Source organism: Thalassophryne amazonica, chromosome 15, assembly GCF_902500255.1.
Source record: "Thalassophryne amazonica chromosome 15, fThaAma1.1, whole genome shotgun sequence".
NCBI lineage: Eukaryota > Metazoa > Chordata > Actinopteri > Batrachoidiformes > Batrachoididae > Thalassophryne > Thalassophryne amazonica.
In genome coordinates this window covers 77,613,543-77,638,928 of record NC_047117.1, presented here as the reverse complement: position 1 = coordinate 77,638,928, position 25,386 = coordinate 77,613,543, and the positions used below count along the sequence as shown (strand labels likewise).

The following is a 25,386-nucleotide window of genomic DNA, read 5'->3' as shown; positions in this document are numbered from 1 at the left end:
AAGTAGTGTATAGTTCAGTGGGTGGAATCCAGATTTAAACATTTGTCCAGCTGGTGGCGCTCAATCTCCCAAATATTTATCGAAAATCACTAACGGCCAAATAAGAAAATGGACACGCCCCTGTCTTCAACTACGTCCTCAACGGTGACATAAAGACGAGAGATTCGTCCAGTAAATTCGCTTACATTACAACATCGCATTGATAAAAACGCAATGAGTGGACGAGGCAAAGGCGGTAAAGGACTCGGCAAAGGAGGCGCCAAGCGGCACCGTAAAGTTCTCCGTGATAACATCCAGGGAATCACCAAACCCGCTATCCGCCGTCTGGCTCGCCGCGGTGGAGTGAAGCGTATCTCCGGCTTGATCTACGAGGAGACTCGCGGTGTGTTGAAGGTGTTTCTGGAGAATGTGATTCGTGATGCCGTCACCTACACCGAACACGCAAAAAGGAAGACCGTGACCGCCATGGATGTGGTGTACGCACTGAAAAGACAGGGCCGAACTCTGTACGGCTTCGGCGGTTAAACAACTTTCCCGTCTGTCGCAACAACATAAAGGCTCTTTTAAGAGCCGCCCACTATTTACCAAAAGAGTCAGTGTCCTACACAACAACGACCACTATGTTTCAACGGCGTCTGAAAGTAAGCTCACGTTATCAGAAAAACGTCACTCCTAAATGATACAAGTATCGAAACGTAGCATCACTACAGACCATACTATATAATATGTATAAGTGGAGATTTCTTTTTATTCCTAAATGAGCAGTGCAGGGGTTAATTTCTCTAACATGTATACTCCTCCAATCATAGAAACAGCTTCTCACCTGATGAGCAGCTGACCAATCACAGACGGGGAGTCACACAGTACTATTTGCATAAGACGTTTTTGTTTTTTTGTTTTTTTTCTTCTGAGAAACTTTATTGAAAATAACAAGTACGTGTATACGAACATGGTACAGAGGAAGGAAAGTCCAGGGGTATTAAGCAAAAATTTTCCAGGATGTAGATATAGTCAGTTTTTATCGCCTTTTGCTTGTTTGATTTAGAATTTAGTTTGATATATTGTTCATTCTGTTAATTTAATTACGGCTGTTTGAGCAGTGCCAAAAAAGGTGCAGCCCTTTTTCAGGGTGTCCTTTGCTAAAAGGAACAGTTTGTCTTTACATCACTTTTAGATTTCGGCATGTAGTGATTGGCTGGGTAATATGATATAAAATATGATTCTGTGAATGACATATCAATTCCAGTAAAATATAGAAGATGGGTTACAGACAATATCTTTATGAAATAATGCACGTCTATTTTTAATGCTATTTCTCAAATAATTTTGTGAGAAGTAATTTTTTCCAGCTGTTGAGTCAAATGGTTTGGGAAGGGAGATGGAGGTCAGAGCAGGAGCTTGATCGCATCAAATACTATGGCAAATTATTTCGGTGTAATTGAAAAGTTGTATATTGATGAGAACTCTGCATAAGACAGAAACAGTCATTTATCCAAATAAGATATCTGTGTGGTGAAAAGTTGTGTTTATAAATCAAAGACCAGCCCAAGAGGACCTGCTTATGGAATGTAGATAATTTTACAGGGAGTTTGTCCACATTGTAATTACAATTCAGAATAAATCTCAGTCCACCAAAAAGAGAGAAAAGATGTTGAGTATATTGAGGAATAAAGTTCAAGACTGAAAAAAGGATTTTTAAAGAATGTTAGCTCAATTCATTTTAAATGTATTGTTTAAGGTAGTGAAGTCCAGAAAGTTTAGCCCACCACCTTCATTATTATTATTATAATTATTATTATAACAACACTTGTTTTCTGCACAGTTCAATAATTGATGACATTTTCTAAAAAGTGGTAACATTTTATAGCCCACCCTGTGTGTGTGTGTATATATATATAGCGCGCGTTCAATATTTCCAGATAAAGCCAAACAACATGTTTAGTGGTTTTGGTATCTAGATATAAAGAGCCTTGATATTCCTTCAGCCTGAGTAATTAACACGCTGCCTTTAGGGATAAATCCCTCTGTAACCACTGATTTAATTTCTTTTGAGTTTTCCTCATAATTGGAGATTGATTGCTTGGCATGATAGACATACTTTGCAGTTGTTAAGAACACATTTTATTCCAGAATTCAATTGTGTTTTTACTTCAAAGCTTCTTTTCTACAAAATCAGCTTTGCGGCTGTTTCTTCTGTTACTGATGAAATAATTGGTAGACTTGTTATACCTCAGCATAGGCCTGTGTCTGGGCCTACCTGCTCAGGTTACAGAATTACTCTGCTATACCATATATTTGTCTTTAATATGCTTGTATGAGGGCTTATTCTGTCTTCATACAGCACTTATTGTGTTACTGAATACGTAGATTTCCTGTGCTTGAAACAGAACAGTTGTCTGTGTGGGTGATTACAGCCCAAGATCTTTTAGGTTTTATTGCACATATTTTACCACAAAATACACTACATCGGAATGAAACTTCATAACTTGTTTTTTTTTATTAATTTGAACTTGTATTGTGCAATCTTGAATGTGACAAGTAATAAAGAGCATTTGAAAAAGTGAACGCCTTTGCTACACCTTGCTGAATCATGGTCTGGTATAAATGTATCTAGCTAAGTCACTTGTTGAATAGAGGGTTCAGAAAAAGCATTTGGCAGGGGTTTTTATTTTGTATTTTTGGTCCATGAAGGGTGGGGCTCTCCCACCGAACCAGATCTGTCCCTTTAAATGGTCATGCATCTGCAGAAACAGTGTGCTTATAATGTGTTTCTGTTCCAATCCTGGTGACTCCTGACAGATGCTAATGTCAACATCAACTATGCACAGAGGCTTGTGAATTTATATATATATATATATTTAATGTTACCAAAAAAGGAAGGATGTAGTTTGTCAGTGACCCTCAATTTTGTATTTTTTTAATAGGATTCAGGGATATGTTACATTAAAGTATTTTCTGTGTTTGCCATCCCAGATGATGGTTTGCAATGCCACTTAAAACCTGTTTATTGATGGAAACCGCTCTGCAAAAGAAATAAACTTCTGAGATGCTTTCTCTATCCTCTAAGTTTTACTGTAGAATATTTCTTTTGGAGGCGTGGCAAATTTCAAAACAAGGAGAACCATTTACTATCTGTGCACATGATTAACTTGACCATAATGTACTAAAGGTTTCCCAAAATCATCGTTTGCCTCGCGGTTCTGGCAGCAAACGTTAACGGTTCATGTCTGCGGAGGCGTGGCAAATTGCAAAATCCGCCCAGGGTGAGTCAGTCTGGACCAATCAGCACTGGCGCACCGTCGGCGTTCCTTTTAAAAGGCCGGCGTGTCTACTCGAAATACACATTTTTGTTTTGCTCAGAAAGCGAATTTTGTATTGAGAATGGCAAGAACCAAGCAGACCGCCCGTAAATCAACCGGAGGTAAAGCGCCCAGAAAGCAGCTGGCTACGAAGGCTGCCCGTAAGAGCGCTCCTGCTACCGGCGGCGTGAAAAAACCTCACCGTTATAGACCCGGTACCGTGGCGCTGCGGGAGATCCGCCGCTACCAGAAATCTACAGAGCTGCTGATCCGCAAATTGCCCTTCCAGCGTCTGGTGAGAGAGATCGCTCAGGATTTCAAGACTGATCTGCGCTTCCAGAGCTCCGCTGTGATGGCTCTGCAGGAGGCCAGTGAGGCTTATCTGGTCGGCCTGTTTGAGGACACTAACCTGTGCGCCATCCACGCCAAGAGGGTCACCATCATGCCCAAAGACATCCAGCTGGCGCGCCGCATCCGAGGAGAGAGAGCTTAAAGTAATCTCACTGTCCAACAGATAAAACGGCTCTTTTAAGAGCCACTTCACTGAACTGAAGAGTGTTCCTGTTGCTCTGAGCCACGCGTGAACATTCGTTGATGTGTTTCAGTAAAGATTTGAGTGCACATACTATACATGTATCTTCACGTTTATAGACATTAGCGCCAAATATTTCCTTATGGTTGGTTGGCAACCCCACCTACAGAACGACCACCACATGAATGGTGAAGTGTTTTCAAAAAGTTCACCAAAACACACTTCCACTTCTGCAACTAACGTGGCGGGCTGGTTTCTGATTGGTCGGGCATACTGACCGCCTGCACGGTAGAGCTATAAAAGACGGTTGCGCTCTTGCATAGCAAGTTAATTTGTTCAACCATGAGTGCAAGAGGAAAAAGTGGTGGTGGTAAAGCCAGAGCTAAGGCGAAGACTCGCTCTTCTCGGGCTGGTCTTCAGTTCCCGGTCGGTCGTGTTCACAGGCTGTTGAGGAAGGGGCATTATGCGGAGCGTGTTGGTGCCGGCGCTCCCGTCTATATGGCGGCTGTGCTCGAGTATCTGACCGCTGAGATCCTCGAGTTGGCTGGAAACGCTGCGCGCGATAACAAGAAGACCCGTATCATCCCCCGTCACCTGCAGCTGGCTGTCCGCAACGACGAGGAGCTCAACAAACTGCTGGGAAAAGTGACCATCGCTCAGGGCGGCGTGCTGCCAAACATCCAGGCTGTTCTGCTGCCCAAAAAGAGCGAACCGAAGACCAAGTCCAAGTAAACCTGAACTTGCATCCACCCAAAAAAAAGGCTCTTTTAAGAGCCACATAATAAACTAAGGAAGAACAACATTTCTGTAAATATTTTATTCACGTTATCAAATGTATAATGCTGGTTTCATATACTTTTTAAAGAGCCGCCAAGAGTTTTTAATGGGAGTGTTTGAAGATGTGTGTATACACGAGTGTCATCAAAATTTCTAGACTACTGATAGATTTAAATGTTTATAAATTTAAATATATAATCATGTTCATTTTTATTAAAATGATCGCAAAAACAGTTGAATGACTTCTATGCAATCAAATCTAAGGGATAAAATATTTCCTGATTCTTGGGCTGTTAGCCCCGCCCTCACAACGCCCACTACATGAGTCCCTCTTAGCTATTGGTGGACAGTGTTTAAAAAAAGTCCGCCAAAATTCATACAGACTAACTTCTCTAACTGACGCGGCGGGATGGTGTCTGATTGGTCGGGCATACTGACCGCCTGCCCGGGAGCGCTATAAGAGTTTCGCACTTCGAAAAAATAAAGATTCTAGTCATCTTTGTTTAACCATGAGCGGCAGAGGAGGCGGTAAAACTGGTGGTAAAGTCAGAGCGAAGGCGAAGACTCGCTCTTCTCGGGCTGGTCTGCAGTTCCCTGTCGGTCGTGTTCACAGACTGTTGAGGAAGGGGAACTATGCGGAGCGTGTTGGTGCCGGCGCTCCCGTCTATATGGCGGCTGTGCTCGAGTATCTGACCGCTGAGATCCTCGAGTTGGCTGGAAACGCTGCCCGCGACAACAAGAAGACCCGTATCATCCCCCGTCACCTGCAGCTGGCTGTTCGCAACGACGAGGAGCTCAACAAACTGCTGGGAAAAGTGACCATCGCTCAGGGCGGCGTGCTGCCAAACATTCAGGCTGTTCTGCTGCCCAAAAAAAGCGAACCGAAGACCAAGTCCAAGTAAACCTGAACTGACATCCGCCCAAAAAAGGCTCTTTTAAGAGCCAAACAATGAACTACTAGAGAATAGCATTCCTGCATATATAGCATTTTTTTTTCTCCTTCATTCTGAAATGGTAAGTTGTATAACCTATTATTTGTGCAAATAAATGCAGTATGTCTGTCAGCATTACCATTCAAATGTAGAATCTGATTTGTCAAATTTTCAACTATCCATCATTATTTAGAATAGAGCACTTTTTTTTTGTTTTTATTTTTTTTGTACTGTATGTTCAAATATGCCATGAACACAGGTACGCTGTGTATTTGTTGTTCAAAATCACGCTTTTCATAACATGGGGAGTTGAAATGAAATTTAGGTGCATGTTACAAAGAAAAAAAAATGTACAAGACAGACTACAGCATTCAAAACCTACATAAAATACACATACTAAAAGTGGAGTGTATACAGATGTGCATGTAATAAAATGTGTGAACATTTAAAAAGTCATCAATGCAGACTTTGGCTTCATTCTGTTAAATTTTTATGGTTGTGGTAGAATTTGGGTGGATGATAACTCGTGACTATGTATACAAATTCCTACAGAAGATCTGAGGTCTTTCAAAGTCAAATGTGGCCTATCAACCACCAGATAATAGACTTTTTTTTTTTCAAAATAGTTGCAAAATTACACTGTTGAATTATAGTACAGATAACTGAAACAATGGCCCAAAACCGTGTTGATAGTATTTTAAAATGATTGTAGCGTGGTCTATGGGTGTACAGATAAATGTCATGGCATGTACTGATGACAGTTTAATAAGACTACCCTAACAACATGTTTGTATGTGTGTATAAGTGAGTGCAATATCAGGAAGCCAACTCTCATATTATGAATTTTGGCATTCAATTTAACAAACAATTATAGGATTTGGAGAAATGCAATTCACACAGACTTTTTTTTTTTTTTTTTTACTACGATTAGCTTTAAAACCAAACTAGTATCTTTTGTTAAACTCATCTGAACTTTTTCATTTGAACAATCTGAATAATTTCCTTGCTGGACCTGTAGTCTACCTTCTTGACCAACTTTGTTAATTAGTGGTACTAACAGAATACAAGCTGTTAAACATATGGCCACCAAAGCTAACAGCAAAGTGGGGAGTTATACTGACATAATTGATGTGATCACATCATTCTAAGCATTGCTCACGTTACACTTTTCAAATCACATGGTACACATGGTGACCAGCTTGCTGATTCTACAACACATGGTAGATCTATTTTGCAGTTGTTAGGAACTAATTTATTTCTCAAATTCAATCATGTTTTAGTAGCAGGGGTGGTGGCCAAGTGGTTAATGCGCTTGGTTTCAGTGCAGAAGGTTCCGGGTTCAAATCCCACCCCTGCCACATTTCAGTTGGCGCCTATGCTCCAAAAATTTAAATGCAGCGACTGTGGACACGCCTCTGTCATATATTACGTTCTCAGATAAGGTTCAAATAAGAGCGACTTGGGCGCTGACGCCATTCATGTTTTAAGACACTTTGGAAAAGAGATGAGTGGACGAGGCAAAGGCGGTAAAGGACTCGGGAAAGGATGTGCCAAGCGGCACCGTAAAGTTCTCCGTGATAACATCCAGGGAATCAGCAAATCCGCTATCCGCCATCTGGCTCGCCGCGGTGGAGTGAAGCGTATCTCCGGCCTGATCTACGAGGAGACTCGCGGTGTGTTGAAGGTGTTTCTGGAGAATGTGATCCGTGATGCCGTCACCTACACTGAACACGCCAAGAGGAAGACCGTGACCGCCATGGATGTGGTGTACGCGCTGAAGAGACAGGGCCGAACTCTGTACGGCTTCGGCGGTTAAACAGTTCAGTCTGTTACAACAACACAAAGGCTCTTTTAAGAGCCGCCCACTGTTTACCAAAAGAGCCAATGTCCTATACAACAAATATCACTGTCTGTACTGTTTCTTTCCTTGATACATATGTATACAGTAGACTTTGAATGAATTGCGGGGATAACGCCAAGGGTTTTTTTTTTTTTTTTTTTTTCAGATTTTGTCAGGAATGTCTGCTGTTTAATTTGATTTAATTTTGTTGATAAATCGATCCTTTCTTCTTATTATTATTATTCCCGCATTGCTTGTTACCAAGGTAGAAGTTAGATTGTTTAACGTTAGTGTCCACTTTTCAGAAAGAAAATATTTTCTTAGCAGTTGAATTAAAATTTTCTGACAAAACTGCCATTAGTAACAAAGCGCAGGATGGTCTCATGATGCATCTGTTGGTGAAGAGCCCCTTAACTTGCTTTTTGTTCATGATAAATATTATGTAAGTAGGCAATGAATTAAATTACATGATTATGAACAAATAAAGTTTATCTAAAGATTGCTTAACCCTACTGTAGTGATGGGAATGCTGGTAAAAAGCACAAACTCCCACATTTAAAATTTAACAGTGATAGTTATTCAAACAAACTACATTGTTATGAAAAAAATATTTGATATGTATTTTACCTGCATGTGTGGCACAGCAACAAGAAAAATAAAGGAGGCTGTTTATTGCTCAGTAAATTAATCTGATGCACTGATAGTGTTAAAAAAAAAAAAAAACTAGTCTGTTGCTGTTATAAATAGTTATAAAAAGTTTCCAAAAGCACAGACATTGAACACAGTTATTGCTATTCATTTACAGCCCAACTCACCGACGTCAGAAGAATACAAAATAACGTTTCCATTAAAAAACAAACAAAAGCAAAACAGTAGAACAAAAACACAACTTTGAATTTTTTTATTTGACTGTTTACAAAATGGTCATACACTCTACTGGTTGAAAAACAACTTTAGCCTGTATAAAAGATGGGCAAACCACGTAGATTGACAGGTATGTTTCATACTCAACATGAGTGTAAGAGTACAATAAATACATTTTAAAGTGCAATAACAAATACCCATCTCAATTTGACAAAAGATCCCATCTCTGCCTGTATGTATAATATTTATAAAGTTCTAGTTTGTATCTTGTGTTGTACTTGACCAGTCGCTATCTGGGAGCCAAATAGCAGACACTGTAAATAACAAATCCAATGCCAAGGTGGAATTACTTTATAGGCAGACTGGACAATATGATACAGCTAAAAAGCTTAGTATTGGCTCTTATGCAGTGTCACTTTGTTACTTTGATTTGATTCTGGTCTTACTAAAAAAACGCAAAATCGTCTGTAGACCAGTAATCAATCAATCAATCAATCAATTTTTTTATATAGCGCCAAATCACAACAAACAGTTGCCCCAAGGCGCTTTATATTGTAAGGCAAGGCCATACAATAATTATGTAAAACCCCAACGGTCAAAACGACCAAACAAAATAGTTTGATACCTTATCAGTGCTTCCCCAATAACCCATATAGGTCATGCTGAGCTTAAGTTGACAACCCTTCAGGTTAGTCAACTTAAGTTAACCCAACCCAGTCTCACGGATTGTTGTGATTCCGCAGCACGAAATATACATTAATCTACTGGTTTGCTGTATTGTCACGAAAGTGCAAAATTTTCATCATGGCAACAAAAATTCATTCTAATTCATTCTGTGATGGCTGCACGTAATTAAAAGTGCAGGGGGGGTGGGGTGGTTATGGTTAGGGTTTGGGGGAGGAGTAGGAGTAGTGTTAGTAATAGTGAGTTAAAAAAAAACCTCGTCATGAAAATTTGAAGCATTTCGTGACGGGAGGACAAAAAACAAACAAAAAAAAAACAAACAAAAAAACATGAGACTGGGCTGGCTAAACCACATACACAACATCATCCATGGTACTGCTGCTGAGTATCTAACATCTAACTTTATTCCAAATTCATCCTGCTACAATACCAGCTCAGGTTTATTTCCTCTGTGAAATCCTTTGGTCAATCCTCCTTCAGATATACTGGTGCTTGTGTCTGGAATAGTTTATCTAGCCGTATTCAATCCCAGTCATCCAAAGGTGCTTTTAAAAATGTAGTCAAAATATTTTTATCTCAACAGTTTTTAGAGGAAGAACTCAACTCTTTCATTTCCTCTTAATTACGCAAAAAGAGTTAATTTTACTGTCCTAATGTATTCATATATTGTTTAGGTCTCGTTATCATATACACACTTTTATTATTATAATAATAATTGTTATTATTACTACTACTTTAATGATTACTCACTATGTAACACAATTTTTGTTCCTGGCTTCTAAGTGTTATATTTCAACTGCTTATGTCTAAAGTCTATGGAAAAATGACTACATTCAGCACAAACTTTGATTTTTTTTTTTTTTTTTAACGTTCTAGAAAGTTGTAAAAGTTTCTTGAAATTTCTAGATAATTCTGGAAACTTCTAGAAAATTCTGGACAGTTCTAGCAGTTAAAGAATATTCCAGAAGACTACTCAGTAGTATTGAAGGCGAATCGAGAATATTCTTGAAAACAGACAAATTTCTAAATATCATTGTCCTGATCACAGACGCCACAGTTTCTGTGGAATAACAGCTATTTTCTATTTATTTAAGGCATAACAGGTAAGGAAAACACACTGTGTACCCAGGAACAAAACAAAAAGAAAAAATTTTTACATAGTTGTTATTACTACTACTGGACCACAATGGAAATAAGTGTTTTCACTTAATGTATTTACACTTATATTATGTACTTACATTGTATTCACTAAATAAAATCAATCAATCAATTATTTACAGCGAAACAACAGAAAAGTGTACAGAATCACACTGTGTGTGTGTGTGTGTGTGTGTGTGTGTGTGTGTGTGTGTGTGTGTGTGTGTGTTTGTGTGTTAACCCTGCCACCCCCCCGCTCTGCGGTGCGGACACACAAACGCAGCCACATGTAGTTAACCAATCACGTGCGGCTTGAAAAAAAAACATTTAAGCGGCTCTGTTCACTTCAAATTGCCGCCTTTAAGAGCCCTTTCGTTAGCGGACGACACATTACACTGTCCACTTTTCCAAAATAAAGTATATAACCACTACTCCGCGGTTTGGATTATTTTAACTTGGTATTTAAACGTTTCAGAACGGTACCTTCTCTAACAAAGGCAGGGATGGTCTCATAGTGACTCCGCCCTCATAGAATCTGCCCATGACCGGTGAGCAGCTGACCAATCATAGATGGGGACTCAAACATTACTCTTTGCATACCAAAACTATAAGTAAGGGTCGTTGAGGGGCGGTGGAGCTTATTCGACGTGCAACGTACATTAGGATGCCTGAAGCAAAACCAGCGCCCAAGAAGGGTTCGAAGAAAGCGGTGACTAAGACCGCCGGTAAGGGAGGTAAGAAGAGAAAGAGAACCAGGAGGGAGAGTTACGCCATATATGTTTACAAGGTGCTGAAGCAGGTCCATCCCGACACCGGCATCTCTTCCAAGGCGATGAGCATCATGAACTCGTTCGTGAACGACATCTTTGAACGCATTGCCAGTGAGGCGTCTCGTCTGGCGCATTACAACAAGCGCTCCACCATCACTTCCAGGGAGATTCAGACCGCTGTGCGCCTCCTGCTGCCCGGTGAGCTGGCCAAACACGCCGTGTCCGAGGGAACCAAAGCCGTGACCAAGTACACCAGCTCCAAGTGAACAGACGTCCTGCTGCATCATCAAACCAACGGCTCTTTTAAGAGCCACATACTTTAATGAAAGAACAAAGCTTTTGCTCACTTTTTTTTTTTATTATTAAACTTTGCACACTGGACAGACAGTATTTACCGTTGGCATTTAATATCGCTTGCTGAAAGATATTTATATTCCACCATGGTAGTTTGTCTTTCTAGTCCAAATATGTGTCACCTACTAGAAGTGGGCAAATTGATCCTAATATAGATAATATCAATACCAACACTGGTATTGATATTATCAGTTAAGTTGTTAACCAATGAATATGGCTTTATACACCCTGAGGCCGAAGGGTGTATGGTTTTCTGAAGTGGACGTACGTGACACCGGTGGGAAATACACACGTGGAACAAGAGGTGAAACTCTTAACAGACAGAATATTTTACATCCACTAATGCTTCAGCTGAACTGTTCCAAGTGTCGTTTTCTAAGCGAGGCGGAAAGAATTGTACGTGACACCTGATTGGCTGATTACTCGGGTGGTATGAAAAATATTACCCGTCTGCAAAAAGGGTGTATTGCTATTTATTCTTTAGTGTTTTATCCAATCATATTGGCATATCATTTAGAGGTAAATGCTAATGAACGATCCTCATGTAAAAAGATCGATACTCAAGGTTTTTTTCTCTCCCACACGCAGATTAATCAAAGTCACACAACACGGAGCAGCGCACCCTTGTTTGTCAGCCCTCTACCTCAGGAGATTTTATTTTAAGTTGTGTTGAGTAATTTTTTTTAAGAAAAATGTTGACTATGATAAAGTATTTTGTTGTCACGTACAATGTTTGGCGAAATTCTATCCTAGGACTTTTGGATCCTTTGGCTCTATGACGCTTAAATATGAAAAAGTATCAGCGATACTGGGCCTGTATTTACTTGGTATCGGATCAATACCAAAATTCCTGGTATCGCCCACCTCTATCACCTACACTGTTCTATCACTGTGATTGAGCATGTGCTGTGACTGTATCGAATGTTACATTCATTGTTCCCCCTTCCCCCGCACATTAGGAAACAAACATCTTGCCTTTTAACATTAAATTATTTTTAAAGCAGCATGTTAGGTCTACACTGGTCCTTGATCAGTTGTCACAACACTACATGTGGGCTGCAAAAATGGAGCAAATTTTCCCAGTACACAGTGGCGGTTCTACTGAATTGTTCCCTGAGGAGGACCTCCTCCAAGCGCCCTCCTCGCCTAATTAAAATAAGTAAACAAGTAAATTAAAAAAATTTGCACAAACAGCTATTTAAAAAAAATATTGTTTTTGCTATTTTAGAAATGCCCCTGAAACTGCAATTGAAATATGCATCAAAAGACTGTAGGCTACAATACGTATAATGCTTATACAAAACATCCATGAATTGCAAATTTGAATAAACACTTAAACCCTTACATGCTAAATGTCTGTCATTAGGCACTATATTAATCTGTCTTTTAGGGAGGAACAATTCCTTGGTTACTGCCTCGAATTCTATGCTTGGCACACTTTTAGTTTTGACTGCTTAAACTATGCTTTGTCACAAAATAGAGTTGGTAAATGGCAAATATTCGTCTCTGAAACTACGTAGAGATATGAAAATTCTGTTGGCTAATTACAGGGCCCAACATTCACCCAAATGATGGATGTAAACACTGAACTTGTAACAGTTTTGTTGCAAGTATGAGTCATTCTTCTACTGAAGCATGTGTTAATTTTACACACACTGCTACTTTAATATTTAGATTTCTCCCCTAAAATATCCATCCAAAAATAACAGAAATTTATGTTTGCACTAGTTAAAGAATTATTTTATTTACCTGTAACTCCGCTTCAGCCTCATAATGTCTCATAAATAATTTAAAATTATTATGATTATTATTGTCTTACCATTATTATTATTATTATTATTATTATTATAGAGAATCCTTCTGGCAAGCAGTTTATGCCATTTAGCAGTGTGTATATTGTATTGTATTGTATATTATATTGTTATATAAGCATAACAGCTTAGCAAGCATCATCAAACTGTTGAAGGTTTAATGCTCGGCTAACATTAGCTTAGCTTTTTAGCACAGTTAAGCTGAGTGAACACTTTCATTTGTAAATGGTTCAGTCTATTTTTATTTTTACCAAATAAAGCTACAGCTTTTTTTGTTACTTCTGAGACAATGACTGTGGAAATTTACATGTTGTCTTCAGGCAGTAATCTTTCTAAATCTCATTGGAACAGCACCAAACAAAAGTTTCAGCATCGTCACCTTGCCCAATGCAGATTCGAGATTCATCACTGAATATGACTTTCATCCAGTCATCCACAGTCCACGATTGCTTTTCCTTAGCCCATTGTAACCTTGTTTTTTTCTGTTTAGGTGTTAATGATGGCTTTCGTTTAGCTTTTCTGTATGTAAATCCCATTTCCTTTAGGTGGTTTCTTACAGTTCGGTCACAGACGTTGACTCCAGTTTCCTCCCATTCGTTCATTTGTTTTGTTGTGCATTTTTGATTTTTAAGACATATTGCTTTAAGTTTTCTGTCTTGACGCTTTGATGTCTTCCTTGGTCTACCAGTATGTTTGCCTTTAACAACCTTCCCATGTTGTTTGTATTTGGTCCAGAGTTTAGACACAGCTGACTGTGAACAACCAACATCTTTTGCAACATTGCGTGATGATTTACCCTCTTTTAAGAGTTTGATAATCCTCTCCTTTGTTTCAATTGACATCTCTCATGTTAGAGCCATGATTCATGTCAGTCCACTTGGTGCAACAGCTCTCCAAGGTGTGATCACTCCTTTTTAGATGCAGACTAACAAACAGATCTGATTTGATGCAGGTGTTAGTTTTGGGGATGAAAATTTACAGGGTGATTCCATAATTTATTCCTCAGAATTGAGTGAGTCCATATTTTTTTCCCTCTGCTTGGTCTAAAAAAGTAACCGTTACTGACTGCCACAATTTTTTTTTCCTGATTTCTTATAATGTTTCTTAAAGCCTGAAAGTTGCCATTTGAAATGACTTTAGTTTTGTGTCATGTCTGTGATCTGCTTTTTTTCTACAAAATTAAACAACTGAATGAACATCCTCCGAGGCCGGTGATTCCATAATTATTGCCAGGGGTTGTATTTTAAGAAATATACTTGTATATGTATTTTTTTTAATCGTTACACAATCAGGAACATTTGTTGTGCAGGCAACCTAAATTCAGACGTACTTCAAAAACTTCCAGTGATGAGACGAACACCATGAAGTCCAGCCAGAAGAAAACATCTCTGCTCTTCAAAATGAGAGAAAAGTGTCTTCAACAATTCCACCAGAGGTCAAAGCTGCAGAAGAGATTTTCATCTGGTTAAACGGCCAGAGAATCCATCAAACCAATACCTGCTTCTACACTTCTAAATAAAACAAAGACTCTTTAAACAGCAACTATTTTATTATTTTTTTAAAAAGCTGTTTTAACATTAAATGAAGTGATCATTTAAAAATGTCCATGAAGTCAAAGTTCAGTCAAAAGATATCTGCACAGCCCTTCCCCTATTGTACACAATTTTAAAACATTCAGAATCACTAGTCAAATTCATATTTTAGAAATTACTCTGTCCTGATCACATTAAAGACAATCACATATTCTGAAGTAATTGCAAGTTGAAATGACTCAATTAGAAAAATTATTTCATCATGAGGTTTATGTTATATAATTTACAATCACACTGCAGTCAATGTTAAATGATCTCCTGTTGAATTTATAATAAACATTTGTATTTATTTAGTATCTATTTTTCTGGTTGAAATGAGATATGAATAATCTACCAGACTTAAAAATGTACACATTAACGTCCATGCTATTTTATTTGTCTAAAAATAAATGACCAAGTAGTGCAGCACGGTGGGTTAGTGGTTAGCACTGTTGCCTCACAGCAAGAAGGTCGTGGGTTTGATTCCTACCTCTGACTGCAGAGATAGGCTCCAGCTTCCCCCAACCCTAAATTGGACTAAGTGATTGAAGATGAGTGTGGGTGTGTGTAAATGTCCAAATATGTTAAACAAGAAATAATTTCATCTGAAACAACAAGTAAGTTATGGTTTTAATTTACAGATGAAGAAAGGTTTCTAAAGAATCTTTTATTTTTTACTATTTTAATTACAAGTGTTCTAATGTAAGAAAGATTTTTTTATAGCAATCAGAAATTAATTTTGAGGTAAAAAAAAATTTGCAAGGATTTTATTCAGAAAACTGCTGTGTATAAATGAGATGTTCTGTGATACGTTTCTGCCACTAATCTGCATATAACACCGTGTTATATACAGATCAGTGGTTTCTGCACTGTAGTCTTCCGTGTTTTGGCCTAATGCCTCTTTCTATTGGACAGCGTGAAGCTACGTCACAGCTCACAGTGGTGAAAGTTGGATTGGGTTGAATTTTGACCATGGCAGTTTGAAGACAAGCAGCAATGCACACTCCCAGTGAAGCATGGCTTTTAGCTCGGCTTTTGATGTGACGTGTCTCATTGAAAACAATGCTTTTTAGACCGATTCATGACGCTTCAAACGCTGTCAACACTTCAGGTGTGAAAGCCCCTTAGCAAACATGTTTTTAGGCCTTCATTCATGACATGGATACTGTAATCATACAGAGAGAACACAGTTGCATACCTTTAGCCTTTGCTTGTTTCTCCTCTTCATTTTTCCTAAATTGGGCACCTGATGGCTTTGACCATTTTCTGTCCATCTGTTTATTTGCCAACCAACAATCAAGAGATCCCCACCCCCCGGTACTCATGACCAGAAGTCAAAATTCAGCTGGATGACCCCATAATTGTTTTGTATCACCTATTTTTGTTAGCCATTTCACACAATTCAGAAAAATGGCCTGTATTTATAATATTATGAATGAAATGTGCGTTATTTGGAAGAAAGTCAAGGTGTAACTAGACAGCAGGCCATGGGAGTGTTATGGCTTCATTTGGAAAATAGCGTAGTTCCCTGATTGGTTTTACACACTAACATTATTAAATACAACAAGCACTCCGCCATCACTTCCAGGGAGATTCAGACCGCAATTAATTGATAATTGTTCTCCAAAATCCTCTGTCCCATCAATGAGATAATCCGCTATAATGTGTAAAATACCATTTCAACAAGAAGTTCTTAAAAAGGTAAAGAACAGTGTGTACTATAAATAAGTTCTAACTGATATTAAATTGTTTTTACTTATTTGTTCTGGGCAAATTATGGACTTGGGGCATCTCCTGTCAAGCTAAAGCATGCTGTCCAGCCGTTCTTCATAATTTCATGACATGTACTTGATGTATATTACTTCAAAATGCCAGGTATTTCATGTAATCAACTGTAAAAATACTTGTTTATTGTTGTTCACAAACAAATTATTGTGTCATTTGGATTGAGTGTATATTATTGGATGTTTTGATTTGTTTTGTACATTAAACTGGTGTGGATAGCTGCCATTTCTTATACACACACCAATGTATGATTGCCTAAAGACTAAGTTAATTTCACACAATTGCTACAGATGGTCAAAAACCTGTACAGAAACACATTTCCAGTGGACCAAGGAAATATGAAATATGCTTGGTGAAAATGTTTTTAAAATTTTTCATAATCTCAGGACTTTTCTTGTGTTTTCAGTTCCAGCATGATGTCACCATGATTTGTCAAGCCCTGCAAGAAGCCAAGCAAGATTTCAGTTCCATTAAGATCAGTTCACAAGTTTACAAATGCTAGAGACGGGTGGGGTTTCAATTAATGTTATTCCAAATTGGAGTTTTCATTAATGGGCCTTTATTCATTGATACCAGACAGTTGACATTAAATAATTCTCATTGTTTGCAGGCTTTTACTCCTTAAAGTATGCAGAACTGTGATAGTATTTCATAAGAAATCTTGTTTTCAAAAAAAAAAAAAAAATTTATGTGCAAAATCTCCTGTCAACTCAACCATAATTATTAAAGATGAGGGTTCACACAAAATTATATGATATTCAATACAGTGATCCTCCTCTATTAAGGCCACATCAGAAGGGTGGCCTTTGTTAAGGGGGGCGGGGGGGGGGTTACAAATCCAGCATGTGTACTGGATAACATATTGCTACAAGCATGAAGTATGGTGGGGTGGAAATCATGATACAAATAAAAACTCTCCACTCCAATGCAGTCCTCAAAAAACTACACATACAAATTTGTTCTTAAGGTGGCGCTCACGCTCCCTCCCCCTCAAAAATTTAAAACAATGAAAGAAGAGTGTGGTCACGCCTCTGTCTTCTGTTACGTTCGAATTTGACGTTGACGCCATTACGTATTTCAAAACCTTTCTAAACACACGTGAGTGGAGGCAACAAAAGACCTCTCAGGTGGTGTCTTCAGCATATTATTTATTTTAATTTTTAAATTTTATTTTAATTAAAACGTCATTGTATAAAATATATACAGTACCATCGCACAATAAAGCAACTACCACTTATTTACAATTCGTTCAATCTTCGAGTTTAAGTGGGTTTTACTGATTAGCATAAAATGTTAATGGTACAATTCCCTAATCTGATCATTGATCTTAATAGATAACTTGAAGCTTCGTGGAGTCTTGCACACAGTAATACCAAGATTTTAGTGCACATTTTGTCATGAATTATGTCTCTGTGTGCTGATGATTATTTGATGGTCATATGTGTACTTTTCGTCATATGTGTGCTGGTCGAGGGGGACCATTAAACTTTTTTGCACGTTACTCCTTATCAAGTTGGCTGCTTAAACTTAATGCCCACTTTTAAAAAAGATAATAATCCCTCACTACTCCACGGCTTGGAGTATTTTTATTTTGAAGCAGGATGGTTTCATGGTGACTCCGCCCTCATAGAATCTGCCCATGACCGGTGAGCAGCTGACCAATCATAGAGGAGGTCTCACACAGTCCTCTTTGCATAGTGTACCTATAAGTATGGGTCGCTGAGGGGTGGAGAGGCTTGTTCGACTTTAAAACACCAATTGGATTGGCAAAGATGCCTGATCCAAAACCAGCGCCCAAGAAGGGTTCGAAGAAAGCGGTAACCAAAACCACCGGCAAAGGAGGTAAGAAGAGAAAGAGAACCAGGAAGGAGAGTTACGCTATATATGTTTACAAGGTGCTGAAGCAGGTCCATCCCGACACCGGCATCTCTTCCAAGGCTATGAGCATCATGAACTCGTTCGTGAACGACATCTTTGAACGCATTGCCAGTGAGGCGTCTCGTCTGGCGCATTACAACAAGCGCTCCACCATCACTTCCAGGGAGATTCAGACCGCTGTGCGCCTTCTGCTGCCCGGTGAGCTGGCCAAACACGCCGTGTCCGAGGGAACCAAAGCCGTGACTAAGTACACCAGCTCCAAGTGAACAGACGTCCTGCTGCGTCATCAAACCAACGGCTCTTTTAAGAGCCACACACTTAAATAAAAGAACAAAATCTGTGATCACTGACAAAAATGTTTTACTTTCAGGACTGCATTCATCTTTAGGTAACATTCAAAATATGGCTCTCAGGAGTTAACTTTAAATTAAGCACGTATTCACGATCAGGTTGTTAGATTATTTTTGTGGTTTTAAAAAAAACTTGTCCTTACTCATGAGATTTCATTGAAACGGTCAAACCGATGGCTGCTTTAAAAATGTGTCTGAATCAGAGCCGTATAATAAGTACTAGAGTCCACATGTGAACAGAGCTCCAAGTGAACAGACGTTCTGCTACTTAATCAAACCAACGGCTCTTTTAAGAGCCACATACTTTAATGAAAGAACAATCTTTTTTTTTCCCCCTCATAATAAAAACGAACATACGAAGTAAGTTTAGAATCTGAACTTTATTGCCATTGCTAGTGAACAGGATTCACAGACTAGGAATTTGCTTTGGTGCAACAATAAGAGATAAAATGCTAAAATAACGTGTCAAAATAAGATTAAAAAAAATATATATATATATGAAAGGCTGTGTGCAACAGAGAAACAAAAAACTAGTGGGAGGAGTGCAATTAAAAACCAAAGTACACTGTCTAAAGTGACGCGTGATAAAGTGACAAGTGTTAAGCTTAAGGTGACTGAGTTATGAGGAGTTCATGAGTCTAACGGCAGAAGGGAAGATGTTCTTATGGAGGTTCTGGTTCCGATGGACCGTAGCCTCCTGCCCGAGGGGAGTGGTTTGAATAGACCGTGTGCAGGGGGAGAAGGGTCGGCTGTGATCCAACCTGCTCGGCCCAGAGTTCTGGAGACGTGCAGGTCGTGGAGAGATGGAAGGCTACAGCCGATCACCTTCTCAGCAGAGGCCACAATGCGCTGCAGTCTGTGTCTGTCCCTGGCTGTGGCCCCGGCGTACCACACCGTGATGGAGGAGCAGAGGATGGACTCGATGATGGCCGTGTAGAACTGCACCATCAGCTTGACAGGCAGCTTGGCCTTCTTCAGCTGCCGCAGGAAGTACATCCTCTGCTGGGCCTTCTTGATGAGGGAGCTGATGGTTGACTCCCACTTGAGGTCCTGGGTGATGGTGGTGCCGAGGAAGCGGTGACAGACCACAGTGGTGATGGGGCTGTTGGTGAGGGCGAGGGAGGGCGGGGGGGCTGTGGCTTTCCTGAAGTCCACAATTATCTCCACTGTTTTCTGAGTTGTTGCTGCTGCACCAGGTCACCAGCCGGTCCACCTCCCTCCTGTAGGCAGACTCATCCCCATCCGAAATGAGTCCGATGAGGGTGGTGTCGTCCGCAAACTTGATGAGCTTTACAGAGTCGTGGCTGGAGGTGCAGCAGTTAGTGTACAGGGAGAAGAGCAGAGGGGAAAGGACACAGCCCTGTGGAGATCCTGTGCTGAGAACCCGAGTGTTCGAGACATTTTTTCCCAGCCTCACACGCTGACTCCGGTCCGTCAGGAAGTCTGTGATCCACCTGCAGGTGGAGTTGGGCACATTGGAGGAGAGAAAGCTTGTCCTGGAGCAAAGCTGGAAGGATGGTGTTAAATGAAGAGCTGAAGTCCACAAACAGGATCCTAGCGTAGGTTCCTGGGGAGTCCAGGTGCTGCAGGATGGAGTGCAGGGCCAGGTTTATGGCGTCATCTACAGACCTGTTGGCTCTGTAGGCAAACTGCAGGGGGTCCAGGAGGGGGTCGGTGATGGACTTCAGGTGGGATAAAACCAGGCGTTCGAAGGTCTTCATGACTACAGACGTGAGAGCCACAGGCCTGTAGTCACTAAGTCCAGTGATGCGTGGTTTCTTGGGGACTGGAACTATGATTGAGGACTTGAAACAGACTGGAACATGGCATGACTCCAGGAAGGTGTTGAAGATCCCCGTGAAGACTGGGGCCAGTTCATGAGCGCAGTGTCTCAGGGTGGCAGGAGAGACACAGTCTGGGCCCGGGGCCTTACGTGGATTCAGCCTTTTGAAATGTCTCCTCACGTCCTCCTCTTGGACCGAGAGGGCAACAGGGGGAGTGGGGAGGTCCAGAGTGTTTGAATATCCAGTTGTGTGGGGGGGTGGGGAGGTGTGAGTCCTTGTCTTCAAACCGTGAATATAAGACGTTTAGGTCGTTGGCCAGCTTGAGGTCGTCAATAGAACGAGGTGCTTTGGATATCCAAATTCAGAGGGAACACCACTCGGGCACTAAGTAGTACATTCCTATATTTTCTCTGGCTGCAGCAGACTCTACACTGGCAGTAGTACAACATATGTACAAAACAATATCAGCCAAGAAAATCTTCCCAACTTGCTCTGTGTCCAATCTGTACTCCTGTCTGGCTGCTTACTATACAAGGTGTCCAAAAAAAAAAAAAAAAAGCCATAGAAAATCTATAGCATAGCTCAGGGACTTTATCTGTGGTGTTCATTTTTAATTACACCTCGGTTTGTAAGAGTTTTGGTATTCTGGTTTGGCCAGATCTCCCTTCGCTAAATTATGAGCAGTTTGAAACTTTATAATCCTCCAGTTATCTCTGTTTGGAGCTTTTATAACTCAAAATGACTGATGTTGTTGATTTGGTCTCAAAATCAGATTAGCTGTTGCAGAATTAGTCAGATGATTTAGTGGCACTTTTTAATGGGACACCTTGTTCTTGTCTCACCAATGTCTAGATTACTGGTCAGTTAATTTTGTCTGTATTGTTGATTCAGTGTAAATAAATGGACATGCACCTGCAGAAACCTCTCTGCACAGGCTGCATTTGGTTTCATATCCTGATAGATGTTAATGGATAAAGCTTTTACAAAACACCTGATTTGATATTTAGTTGAGATCAGTGTTTCTCCATTCTTGTCCTCAGGACTGACATTACTGCATGTTTCCATTTCTCTCTGATCTTCTCATAGCACAGTTTTTTCTTTTCAGCTGAGCCCCCAATTACAGCCCTCTTAACCCCTTGTCACTTTAAGCATTTTTTAAATGTAGATGTAAATAAATGTTCAAAGTTTTCAGCTAGTTAGTTGACAGTAGGACTGTACAATATGGCCATATTATCGTATCTCAATATTGTCATATAAATTGTCATGTAAATGTAACTTATATACATGCTGTCCATATTCTTGAGCCACTTAGGTGGGTAGGGAGAGTTCCCATGGGATAAAAAAAAAAGCTTTTCAACCTACCATCCCTGGTTCTCAAGACCAGGCACCTAAGTGGCTCTACTCTTTTTTTTTTTTTTTAAGATATTTAAGTGTACCTCAGTAAACACTAGTAGAGTTCCACCTTAGATTTGGAATGTATAATAGAAGATATACCTTACTGAATTTTCATATCAATATGATATACGATATGACTATGATTTGACAAAGTGCAGCAACAGTGAAAATTAAAGATTCCTAAACAAAACAGTAATAATACCACACTCATTTTGCACTCATCATAAGGTTAGGATACTGTGCCCTCCAAAAGTATTGGAACACTTGGAATTTCACACATTTTAATTTGTTTATGCCATTTTAAATACAAGAAATACAAAAAAAAAAAAAAAAAGAATAAAAAAAATTCTAAAATTATTTTTCTCAAACTCAAACTGAAAGCAAATCTCTAATGTAAATAATAATCAGTTTTATTGCCAGTTTTCTATAGACAAGTCAGGGGATGGAAACATGAACATTTCCAAGTCACTGAATATGTCTTGGGCAGCACGGTGGTTTAGTGGTTTGCACTGTTGCCTCACAGCTAGAAGGTCATGGGTTCAGTTCCCGCCTGTGGCCTTTCTGTGTGGAGTTTGCATGTTCTCCCCGTGTTTGTATGTTTGTATGTGTTTGTCTGTTTGTGGCCCTGTGACAGACTGATGTCTTGTCCTGGGTGTACCCCGCCTCATGCTCAATGACTGCTGGGATAGACTCCAGCTCCCCGCAACCCTTGATTGGACTAAGCAGTTGAACATGAGTGTGTGTGTGTGTGTGTGTGAGAATATGTCTTGGACTTTATTTACATCAATTATGAAGAAATACAAAAGTTTACATTAAAATGTGTGAAATACCAAGTGTTCCAATACTTTTGAGGGCAACTGAGAAACACTGAGGAGCAGTATCTAATATGGGCCCTGTCCCACTGGCGTTTAGGAGGATTTGCGCATGAAATGAGGAGACAAAAGCTGAGCGTCCTCAACAAAGGTGGGCGGAAATGACAAATGTCCCGGGGTGGATCAGCGAATACATGAGGAAGAAAAGCGGATATAACAGAGAACAGAAGCGAAGGCGACCGCGGCGGCGCCCCCATGAGGGGCACAGCGGCCGTGATGCACTCGCTCCATCCATGCCCACTCTGTCTACATGCGCGACATACCATTTGCGACCGTGATGTGGCCGTGCTGGGCACGAGTCATATCTGTTTTGCACGCTGTCCCGGTCCACCGCCAAGCCGCGCCAACCCGTCAGTTGCGGATATCAGCAGATGACAGGGAATATGCGGCGCGTTGGTTGTGTATGTCCTGCGTATGTCTTCAGTATGTGTTCAGGCAGTGATGCGTGCCTCTGCGGATGATCACGGACGTGTTCGGATGGCGGCCAACTCATACAGGAAAGTTCCACGGTTATTGCGGTTGTTTGGCGGATGTGGACCAGTTTTGCGCGCATTCCATCCGCAAATCCTCCTAAACGCCAGTGGGACAGGGCCCTTACATCTCATATATAGTGCAGCAGATAAGAGAATATTTAGAGTGGAATCCTGCAAATGGTGATACAAACATCAAATTTGGCATAAATAATCCATAAATATTAATTCTTTTACAAAAAACTGTTTGGCCATTTGAATTTTCAATAGGCGGACAGGTAGGGGTCAATTGAAGAATTACACAGGGGTCAAAATTAGAAGTTGCTCCAATCATATAGAAAACTACACCACATTATTTGCCTGATGATAAAGATTCCAAAAAAAGGTATAGTTTGGACAATCTGTGACTGAATGTTATGGAGTTATGAGGTAAAAGCAGCAAGAATGGTGACAAAGGTCAGTTTCAGTTTGTACAGGGGTCAAAAGTTAAAGTTGCTCCATTCATTTTGCTTCAGCTGTATTTGTGCTGAAGTTGATGCTTGTGTCCCCATTTGAAGAATTGTTTCAGTTATCTGCTGCACTAACAAGACACATTGGCATGAACCAGTTGCTGTCTGTTATCTTAAACGTGTATATAAGGCAACCCGAATTAAAGGAGAAATGTGGCTTTTAATAACCTGGAACTCATTTCTGACATAAAATATTGGTTGTTTGTGATTAGAAGTCCATAGTTCAAATGATGTGTTCAGTTCAAATCTGAAGCAAACATTTTTCTTCTTCTACTAAGGTGGATTGGAACTTTTGTGGTACACAGCACCAACTACTGGACAGGAGGAATCTAGCAGTGAATGTGACTCACTAACTTCAAAATACAGCTCTTTCAACCAGACGTGTGGTACCGTGACATGTCAATCATCTGTGTCCAATCAGATTTCAGGAGAGTCCAGTGAAACCCCGGCCTCTGTTCTAGGTCCACCCATGCCACGAAGTGTTCCACAATGGACATTTCCTGTTTCACTGTGACTGAGAATTTGGCAGTTCCTGTGTGAGCTTGCCACTGGCTTCCCGTGAGATTCCATGGGATCTCGTCTGGCAGTCCAGTAAATGTTTGACATTTGAACATTTCCTGTTTTACTGTAGACTGGAATTTTGGCAGTTCCTGTTTAGGATGCCCTGTACCATGAGTGAGCTTTGTGCCGCTGCGCGCCGCTTCGCTCATATGATATAAACTTTATCATTTATTTTTTATTCAGTCAGTATGTGTAGGGACTGCTTTTGTGCATAAAGAAATCAGTCAGTATTTTTATTTAGAAAACAATTTGTTCAACCATACTAGGACTGATGTCTCCTGCTTTGCAGAATATTCTTTCACAAGATATTGATGTGGCTGGAATGGAGAGATACGTCTTGGCCAGCTCAGCATCCATTGTTCACTGTTATTAGCTAATATGGCTAATTTCTCCAAAATTTTTAGTCCTATCAACTTTCCATTTTCACAGTATTCATCCTTGACCCAAAACACATAAGGATGCCAAGCAGCAAATGTCAGATTTCCCCAATTTCGAAGCCGTATAGACGCACACACACACAGAAGCCACTTGGCTATTTTAATATAGATGACATTTTCTTGGACAGTATACAGTGCATCTGGAAAGTATTCACAGCGCTTCAATTTTTCCACATTTTGTTATGTTACTATCTTATTCCAAAACTAGTGAATTGACCTGTGGACAACCGCAGGTTCTAGATGTGGTCATTTATATATGGAGGACAGCTGACTGACAAATGACTGCCATGCTGCTCGTTACAGCTGTGTTGCTTTATATTTTAGATTATTCTTGCTCTTATTTATTTGTACTCCCTAGTCTAGTTTTAGTTTATTGAATCTCTGGGACCTTTTAAAAAACAATCTCGTAATGTTGTGAAAGCATATAGTCTACGAATAAAGAATCCTTGAATTCTTGAACAGAGAACTGCCTTCAGACACTTCAGCAAGTGAAGACGTAAACTTTGCGTAGATCCAGACTGCCTTCAAAATTTTGCGCAAATGAAGGTATCAATCAATCAATCAATCAATTTTTTTATATAGCGCCAAATCACAACAAACAGTTGCCCCAAGGCGCTTTATATTGTAAGGCAAGGCCATACAATAATTATGTAAAACCCCAACGGTCAAAACGACCCCCTGTGAGCAAGCACTTGGCTACAGTGGGAAGGAAAAACTCCCTTTTAACAGGAAGAAACCTCCAGCAGAACCAGGCTCAGGGAGGGGCAGTCTTCT

At 40.0% G+C, this 25,386-nt stretch overlaps 6 protein-coding genes across 6 annotated transcripts; all 6 read left to right on the top strand.

Annotated features, from left to right (window-relative positions):
- The first annotated feature begins 167 nt into the window (after positions 1 to 167).
- On the top strand, positions 168 to 3,792 carry LOC117526645 (histone H3-like). Its single transcript, XM_034188699.1, has 3 exons — positions 168 to 520; positions 3,208 to 3,263; positions 3,361 to 3,792. The coding sequence occupies exons 1-3, from the start codon at positions 214 to 216 to the stop codon at positions 3,790 to 3,792; spliced, it is 795 nt and encodes a 264-aa protein (XP_034044590.1). The 5' UTR covers positions 168 to 213.
- A 381-nt stretch (positions 3,793 to 4,173) lies between these two features.
- LOC117525639 (histone H2A-like) lies at positions 4,174 to 4,597 on the top strand. Its single transcript, XM_034187544.1, has one exon. It carries the CDS (start codon positions 4,174 to 4,176, stop codon positions 4,561 to 4,563), a length of 390 nt encoding a protein of 129 aa, XP_034043435.1. The 3' UTR covers positions 4,564 to 4,597.
- A 514-nt stretch (positions 4,598 to 5,111) lies between these two features.
- On the top strand, positions 5,112 to 5,942 carry LOC117525638 (histone H2A-like). Its single transcript, XM_034187543.1, has one exon. The coding sequence runs from the start codon at positions 5,118 to 5,120 to the stop codon at positions 5,508 to 5,510; it is 393 nt and encodes a 130-aa protein (XP_034043434.1). The 5' UTR covers positions 5,112 to 5,117; the 3' UTR covers positions 5,511 to 5,942.
- A 1,102-nt stretch (positions 5,943 to 7,044) lies between these two features.
- On the top strand, positions 7,045 to 7,426 carry LOC117525640 (histone H4-like). Its single transcript, XM_034187545.1, has one exon. The coding sequence runs from the start codon at positions 7,045 to 7,047 to the stop codon at positions 7,354 to 7,356; it is 312 nt and encodes a 103-aa protein (XP_034043436.1). The 3' UTR covers positions 7,357 to 7,426.
- A 3,303-nt stretch (positions 7,427 to 10,729) lies between these two features.
- LOC117526007 (histone H2B 1/2-like) lies at positions 10,730 to 11,164 on the top strand. The gene has a single exon (XM_034187992.1). The coding sequence runs from the start codon at positions 10,730 to 10,732 to the stop codon at positions 11,099 to 11,101; it is 372 nt and encodes a 123-aa protein (XP_034043883.1). The 3' UTR covers positions 11,102 to 11,164.
- A 6,959-nt stretch (positions 11,165 to 18,123) lies between these two features.
- On the top strand, positions 18,124 to 18,580 carry LOC117525988 (histone H2B 1/2-like). The gene has a single exon (XM_034187973.1). It carries the CDS (start codon positions 18,129 to 18,131, stop codon positions 18,498 to 18,500), a length of 372 nt encoding a protein of 123 aa, XP_034043864.1. The 5' UTR covers positions 18,124 to 18,128; the 3' UTR covers positions 18,501 to 18,580.
- The last annotated feature ends 6,806 nt before the right edge of the window (positions 18,581 to 25,386 follow it).